The sequence below is a fragment of the Echinococcus granulosus genome, assembly GCF_000524195.1.
Source record: "Echinococcus granulosus chromosome Unknown EG_S00259, whole genome shotgun sequence".
In the NCBI taxonomy this organism is placed as follows: Eukaryota; Metazoa; Platyhelminthes; class Cestoda; order Cyclophyllidea; family Taeniidae; genus Echinococcus; species Echinococcus granulosus.
Genome location: NW_020170639.1, coordinates 12677 through 20806, shown reverse-complemented (window position 1 = coordinate 20806; position 8130 = coordinate 12677). Strand labels below are relative to the sequence as shown.

Below are 8130 nucleotides of genomic sequence, written 5' to 3'. Positions count from 1 at the left end.
AAGTTATCTATTTTTGCCGTGGCTGTGAGCATTGCCTTTGGTCCTCTTCTTTTCGCCTTCACAATAATTGAGTGGAAGAATCGAGGCAATGGCTAAGTTGAGGAATCAGATAGCAGATTTAATTGAGATGCATTAATACGGAATTAGCTATTTAAGCAGCCAACAAGGAGCAACGCGTAGTCATACGAAATTTCGGTAAAAAAGCATCAGGGTTTTCTTGGATTGGATCAAGCTAAGGTGGTGTGATTATTGCTTTTAGCTTGTGTGACAGACGTGTAAGCACACGATCGCTTTTGTATGGAGAGAACTAATTAGTGTCTTTCAAAACAGTGACAGCACCTGCTTGCTACCATTAACACAATTAAGCGACCACACAGGGCACTATAAATCTCGTTTTACACTGGATATAAAATAGGAAAATTCTCAGTAATCTGACATTTGACTAGGCGCATGAGACAGCTATTATCTGGATTTCTTCCTGCCAAATACCAACTTAATTTAACTAAGGGCTGGGGGTGTGTATTTTTGGGTGGTGTGTGCCAGTGCCGGGTAGAAGTAGAGCGAGTTAGTGATTAATCCTGGATTCTACTCATAATACATTTCAGACTCTTTCTAAGGACGCATATATGGAAGTTCAATTAGCAAATTAAACCCGGAGAAAAAGTTGTACCGACTCATTTGCGCACATGTGAATTAACAGTGCTAAGGACAATGCTGTGCAATGTGAAATTTTGGGATTTCCGAAAGTGACTTGTTCGAAATTCTGGAAAAGTTTACCAGCATGCAAAACTGAAAAGGCAAATTGAATTAAGGCTCGACTTTGTCGATCACAGCTTTGACATGGATAAAGAGCACTTACGAGAAAGCCATTCCACAAACCAGTTACAATACTAATTAAAGAGATGTTAGCTTCAAGCTATCTATACTAAATGTGGATAACAATTGCAAAAAAAGTTTCTCGTTTTCCCTTATTTTAGGGGGTTGATGGCTTTGAGTAGCAACTATTAATGAGGAATGAATAGATTGGCTAGTGCATTTACTGACTACATGTTGACTGTTACCTACTAAAGCATGAAGTGTCAACTTTTTCTTAGCTATGTAATCGACTAAAATGATCAGTATCCCTTCTCATGGGCCCATGCAATGTAATCCGAATTGGATTAACGCCTATTAACTCCAAAGGGATTTGTTTAAATAAATATGTTGGAACCAGACAAATTACGGTTAATAATATCCCCATGATAAATGCGAAAAGACATAAATACAGTCTTAAATGCGGCATAGTTTCCACAAATAATATTGCAAGTAACTTTATTGAACACCTTAACCAAAGTATTCGTCCAACAATTTCATAACTCCTATGAAGTTGAAATTGAAGTGGAATGCTGAAGCACTAATTGAGGAATGCCCCTCATTGTTTTGAGATGCTCGTTAAGGTCATTTGTTAGTATTTATCACCACTTTTTGTTTCGAAATGACAGCACACGTCTTCTGCAATCGCACTACCTATGCAATGTGATGCGTATCCCTAAGTTAGTGTATCTAAAAATCGACCAATCATTTTAACTGGTAATGTAAATAAGAGTGTCAAAGCACTTGAAATCAGTTGCACTTGGAGCGGACGGATTTTCGTCAAAAATAATGTCTGCCTATTTTCTTCGCTAAGCATCAGTATTTGCGTTTTATAAAGTGTTCTTAGAGTTCGTGATTGGACAGCCAGTGCTTTTAAGGCAGCCAATAGTTGAAAGCGAAAGTGTTTTAAGAAACCTCCAGAAAAACCAACCATTTACACTCCGTGGACTTAGGCCCCTTATCTATACCGATTTAATTTGTTACATGTATTGGGCTGACAATATGCGATTGTTGGATTCAAGTGCTTAATGCAAGAGAGGATTCCTTTTGCCTAAAACCTACTTCTCGTCCCTCAATTGAGTGTGTTTTAAACAGTAGGTTAAACTTCCTGCCATGAGTGCTAGGACTGAATGCTCCACGAATAGGTAGAATTTACAGCCTCTGAGAAGACCTCGATCGAGTACAGGGTGTCGAAGCGAATGCACGCACTAAAGTTTTGCATTCGCGCGTGTGCTGTCGCACCTATGAGGAGCAGGTGACATGTATGCGCTGCGCCGCACCTACGTCAGGAGGACCGCCAATTCACAGGCTTTGTTAATTCACTAAATCCGACCCACCACAAGGTATAATTAAGCTGCGTTCATTCGTCAGCTGGATGAGAGAGGTACATGAATTGAGAATTGCGTGAAATAGATTCCACGACGTGTATATGAGGCAATGAGTAATGACCATTCGGCAAGGCAATCGGCACATTTCAGAGGAAAAATTACTTATGTCTTGAAGACGTGTGTGTGTGTTAGGATAATTAAGGCAACAATGGGCATGCAAGCACAGAAATATGATGATTGTCACCTTTAAAATATCCTCATCGAAAATAGTAGGGGTTTTCCAGTAAAAAGGTTATATCAATAAAGGAAATTCAAATCTGCCCAATTAGTTTCAATGGGCTTTTAAATTTGGAAAGCAATGAAGCCTACGCTTGGATGTCAAGATAGTCAAAAAATCTCTCACATACATAAGCCATAAATAATGGCTCCTGGTACGACACGACCTTTCATTAATTGCAAATTGAATTAACACATTTGTATAGATGAGGAATGTTCCTAAATACAAATGAACGCTTTAACATTTGTTCTGAGTGCTATTTAGATTCCTTATTCTATGACTACTTGCGAAAAGTAAAATTGCTGCTTAGCATGCAATTCAATTTATTTTGGTTGCCAGGATTGCTTGCAATTATTTGATTTTTGTGTTTTGCTTCTAGAAAACGATTTTTACGAGTTGCAAACATTTAACAGGGCTTAGTGTAAAATTAGCTTTTCGCTAAATAATTTGAAAGTGCCTATAGGCCAACTGATATGACGCCATTCATTGATTTAATGGCGGTTAGGTAAGCCCATCAATAAGCAACCGCTATCCAGGGTAGCTAAAAGTAGTTTATAAGGAATGGGTAATAAAGGCAAATTTGTTGTTTCAACCCACCTTAAGGGTGAGTGTCTGTATTGGTGTTCTTTGTGTAACTTCCAATTTTTTTATTTTGCAAAGAATAAACACAATTTATTGGCTAGTGATAGCTCGACGAAAGTAAATCACTCCTGAAGATAATTACTTCTATCCCTAATAAGCAAAAAAATTTTGTAATAAAATCTCTTAGTAAATCTGGTACTTTGCAGCTAAAGTGGAAACCTAGTGGTTTTGGTGTGCTTAATATTTTAACCTCAACATCAGTTAGTATCTTAAGCGTTCAAAATGTACTTTTATTCTCTAAACGAGTTTGGTTCAAGTCCAGTGCGCATTAGCAACTTTTTTTGTGCTATGTTCTAAGAATCGCATTTTTGCCTTTAATTCTCCTTTTTAAAGACATTTATGTGTTTTACAAGTCCATAAAACCAGCAGTTAGTGAGTTTAGGAAGTTGTAAAATTGAAGTTTTCTTTAAAAGTGCGTTTCTGTAATATGGCTTAATTAATGATTTCTAAGTAGTGCCAATTTGATTACTTTATTGTTAGAAAAAGCATTAAATCTGAACTTAATTCATAAAGTTGATGCTTTAGAAAATAAGTTTTATTTCGTTACACCATTTTAGGGTTAAAATGATATTTTGGGCAAGCAATGTTTGATATAATAAACACACTCGAAAAATACGCTCCCACAGAAGTTGTGGCGATCGATCACTAGCATGTTACTTAACGGTTATCAGTAGCGATGTACTCGTAAATAATACTACGAATGGACCGAAAAATTACAAAATCTGTATTTCCTGGCTATAAGGGATAAGAGGCAGAGTTTAGCAAAAATGAACAATATGCTTTGTGGAATTTTGAGCAAAATGCTGGCGAAATCTTGATTAAGTACGTAATTTTGAAAAATGAAGGAGGGTTGGGTATTTACACCCGCAAGCGGTAGTCATTATACGCGAAATTGTTAAACAAACCTTTGTGAAAAGACCATATCAATGGCCCACTTATAAGTTCATCGCCTGTAAGAACGGAGTAAATTATTGCAGAATTGCCTAGAAATAGTGTAGTTGGAAGCATTTCAACCAACGGTTTTAAAAAACGGATTTGGTACAAGCATTTACCCAAAAAAGATGCAAAAGCAAAAATCAACTCACCAGCTGCATTTAAAAACCGCAAGAACTGGTAAGGCTTACTACATAAATTCAATTACTTTACTCCGACCTACATAGGTGTAGGCTGCGCAAGTCTAATTTCATTTATAAATTTCATCTGCAGCACTAAAAGCTACTGGCTTTATTTCTCGCGTCTCGTATAAGTAGCACTTGCAATAGATCTAGTTTGGATGTTACTTAACCAACGGGCATCTAAATAAAAACCAAACTTAGATCGCAACACGCATTACGCTGAGCAGTAGCTATTTATTGAAAAGCTAGTTGGAATTAGCTGTGATAAATATGGAGGATTAATAGGCGCTGAATAATCAAACGCTTAGCTGTTCAAGTAGCAAATATCATTCACAAAACAATTTGTATAACTTTTTCTAATGTGTCTTATTTTTTTCCAAGAATTATTTAATTAGGTGGTCACTATTTGGGCTAAAATTTGGAAGAGATTCAATAAAGTGATATGAAACTTTACAGCAAATAAAGTAAATATGATATGCGAGTAAATAAGCGTAAAATCAAAAGAAATGTTAGGTATGTTGTAGAATTAGGATAAAGTAGGTGGTTTTTAGTAGCTGGGAATGTCACAAATTCACAAGAACTAACTAAGTATATAGGGCTGTGTTATTTAATTGAAAAGGTTTCAAAATTACAGAACGGCGCACATCAAAATAAAATGAGTAATAACTCCGACTAATGAATAGCCTACTAGTCCTCATTAAGCCGGTATACTGCTCGAACATTTGGTTGTAGAACGACAAAAGCTTGATATCCGAAACAACTCATTATTAAACCAGTGAGAAAAGTCGGTACTTCGAGAAAATCACAAGGTGTCAGATTTCACAGATCCTAAAACGGGAAAATACTAATAAAATACGGAAACATTAGAGGCAAGTTTGAATGTGCGGGAAGGCAGTTAACACCGAAAATGTGGAATCCCATATATAGCACTACTTAAACTAGATATTTTTAGTTTTGGAAGCTAATTAGCTTAGTTTACCAGTTTAACAGTTTATTGCCTTAAAGCCAGGGTTTAAGGCAAAGTAAAACCATTCTTTTTAGGAATGATTTCTTCATTTGTTTAAAGCTTGCGAAATTCGTACTGTTATCTAATCGTGATAAGAGGACTCAATTCTCGAATTAAAAGATCTGCGCAGTTGGTCTATTTGAATTGCGTTGTTGAGAATTATGGTGAGGCGAATCAAAGACCATGAAGATGTCACCCCAACGCCCAAAATTTTGTTTCACAGCTTCGCAAATTCACGTTTAGCGCCGAGAAATTAGGCCGCGCGGATATGTTTATCTCAGCAATTGGTAGCATGGTTTATGCTTAAATTGAAGAGGTGTGAAGTCACGTAAATATTGTTCGAAAAACAGAAAAGTACTAAAGTTGAGGTTTGAACTTTGATGATTAAAAACATGAAGGTGATGAATACCAGGCCAAAAATCGGGAAATGGGACCTGGAAGAAACACTGTCACAAAGCCCAGATTCATTTTTTTGCAGAAAACATGAATTACATCAAAAAATCTCACAATGAAAATTTATTTGCTCTCTATCGAACACAAAGGATTGCAAGATACGAATTTTGTAGGAATGACGTTGAAGTAAACTGTTGTTGTTAAATCAGCTATAAACCGCAAGACACTTTATTCAATGAAAGTAATTCAATTTCCTTGTAGAAGCAAAACTCAGAAACCCCAACTACTTAGCTCCATTTTAAATCCTTAATTAATTAGAATACTACTATGTTCTTTAAATTTCACAACATTTCATTGCATATTTTTGTGAATAAAATTACTTTGCATGAGTGAATAATTCAAAACAATAAGCCAGGTCAATTCTTATATTTTTTTTATTCTATCCTTATGTAATGCAAATTTGGTTTCTCATTCCTGTCGTTTAACACATTGTTTAGCAAGAGTTTGACTGCAGCTGCGCCATCGAAACGCATATTACTCGTGCGCAGAAGGTATTTTACAGCACGATGAGATTTTGTGCATTGCTAATTCGAGTCAATGCAAACAATGATAAATGAGTACGTGAAAGTTTGCACATCAAGTGTTAAACCGTGACATTAATTAGTTATCATGTATGTGATCGCCTTAAGAACTTGTTTTTTGGTCCAACCACCATGATAATATAATGACAATGAATTTTCTTTCATGGGGATTCTTACTTTTGCATATTGGTGTAAGTTGAGGAAGAAAAATGCTTCGCTAAATTTTCCTCTGATCAAATTAAAACGAGTATTTCACTTAAAATGAAATTGGGCTTAGCATTTGTTTTAATAAGTGCGCCTTACCGAGTGAATATTGTCTTCCCACAAATATAATTTTTCTGACTACCTTATTAGTGTCTTCGAAAATCACAGCAGCATTGTATTTCAGATAGATGTCTATATAAATATTTGCTACTACTAATGAAATGTAATTCAGCAGTTATAAGTGTATTAGCAAAGGGAGGAAATTTAACTCAAACTATATTCAATGAGTGCTGGTGGTATTCATAACCACGGGACGACTGAGCCCCTCGAGCATACGGAGCACCGTTCCTTTCTCCAAACCATACCTCGCCGTGCTTATTGTTCCATGAACTTAGCATTAGCGATTCCCACAACACGCTTCCGTTTTATTACCACGATGTAACATTAAAACACATTTAAACCCTTGTTGCTATGTTTAATACTCTAGTGTTATAACGTAACTCGCTATACTAATGAAGAACAAAGAGGAAAATGAAATGCACAAACAGACTGGCCAGCATATTTTAAGTTGTACTTGCTAAAACAGACGTGTTCCGTTTTCCTTGATTAAATGGTCAAAATTTGCTCTGAAACCTTGTAACTTGAATTGTTAATCAGGAACGTAAAGCATAACAAAGGAAAAATTAGATCAAAGCAAATTGCTAGCAGAGATACACATCAAAATCGCAAATGAAGTATTTCAATATCTACCTTTTGCACCCTGCGATAATTGCAGGGCTGATAAAAGTAGGATGTAAAACTGAAACTGGAAAACGATTAACGGATGCAGTAAACTATCATAGTATTCTATTTTAGACCTATATGATATTTTTGGTAATTCTGACTATAGGGAAGTATTTCTTTAAATTATAAAGTTGAACAGAGCATTTGAAAAGTGAGAGAACCTTGGTGCGATCCAAATAACACTTCAACAACTGTATTTAGCGACTGAGCACATGGAGTGAATCTAATCCCACCTCGAAGCAGTAATTCCATCTTTTGTCAAGTAGACGCATTTTGGAATGTTCGATTTTGAGAGAGATAAGCACAAACGGGACAGACATTAGGATTAATTTCTTATTGATAAACGATGTGAATCTACATGCCAATGTTATTTATGAAGTTAGCATAGGATAAAAAGTTCGCATACAGTGCAGTTGGTCCGCTCCCGGTTTCATCTCAGTTCGATCCAAACAAGTGCGCTTATATGCGATCTTGCCTAATTTTTGCCAATTTTTGCAGGGCATTATGCAAAAATATAGGGCAATCCTAATTTTTACGTTAGGTACTTAATAAGACTGTTTTCAAGTGCTCAATTTAACTCGATTTGACTATTGTGTCTATCGGAGAAGACAGTGGTTGGTATTTTTTGCTTAAACACATCTATATTCCAACTATTGAACCTGTGGTTATGTTAAGTATTATTAAATCAAATTAATACAAAATGCAACCAATAGTGAAAGTTTCGTGAGATATAACTCCCATGGTTCAAATAAATTGGGATGCTATGTGAAAGTTTTACTGCTAAATCATTTAAGGTTTGTCATTGATCATGGGGAGGGTTTGTTAGTTTAGTCTTGCTTATGCTTTTTGAAGTACGCCAAAACGAAATGATAGTCAGGCTTAGCATTGCCAGCTATAAATGTTTAAAAGGACAAGTGGACATCACCTATATGATTTTTGAGGTCCAATT

The 8130-nt window shown here is 35.9% G+C and overlaps 1 protein-coding gene across 1 annotated transcript; it reads right to left on the bottom strand. All coding sequences in view use genetic code 11, as the record gives it.

Annotated features, from left to right (window-relative positions):
- Positions 1-1090: 1090 nt before the first annotated feature.
- On the bottom strand, positions 1091-2863 carry EGR_10726 (hypothetical protein; the record flags this gene model as incomplete). The annotated part of the gene is made up of 2 exons (XM_024499975.1): positions 1091-1358; positions 2742-2863. The coding sequence occupies 2 exons, from the start codon at positions 2861-2863 to the stop codon at positions 1091-1093; spliced, it is 390 nt and encodes a 129-aa protein (XP_024345609.1).
- Between the last annotated feature and the right edge of the window lie 5267 nt (positions 2864-8130).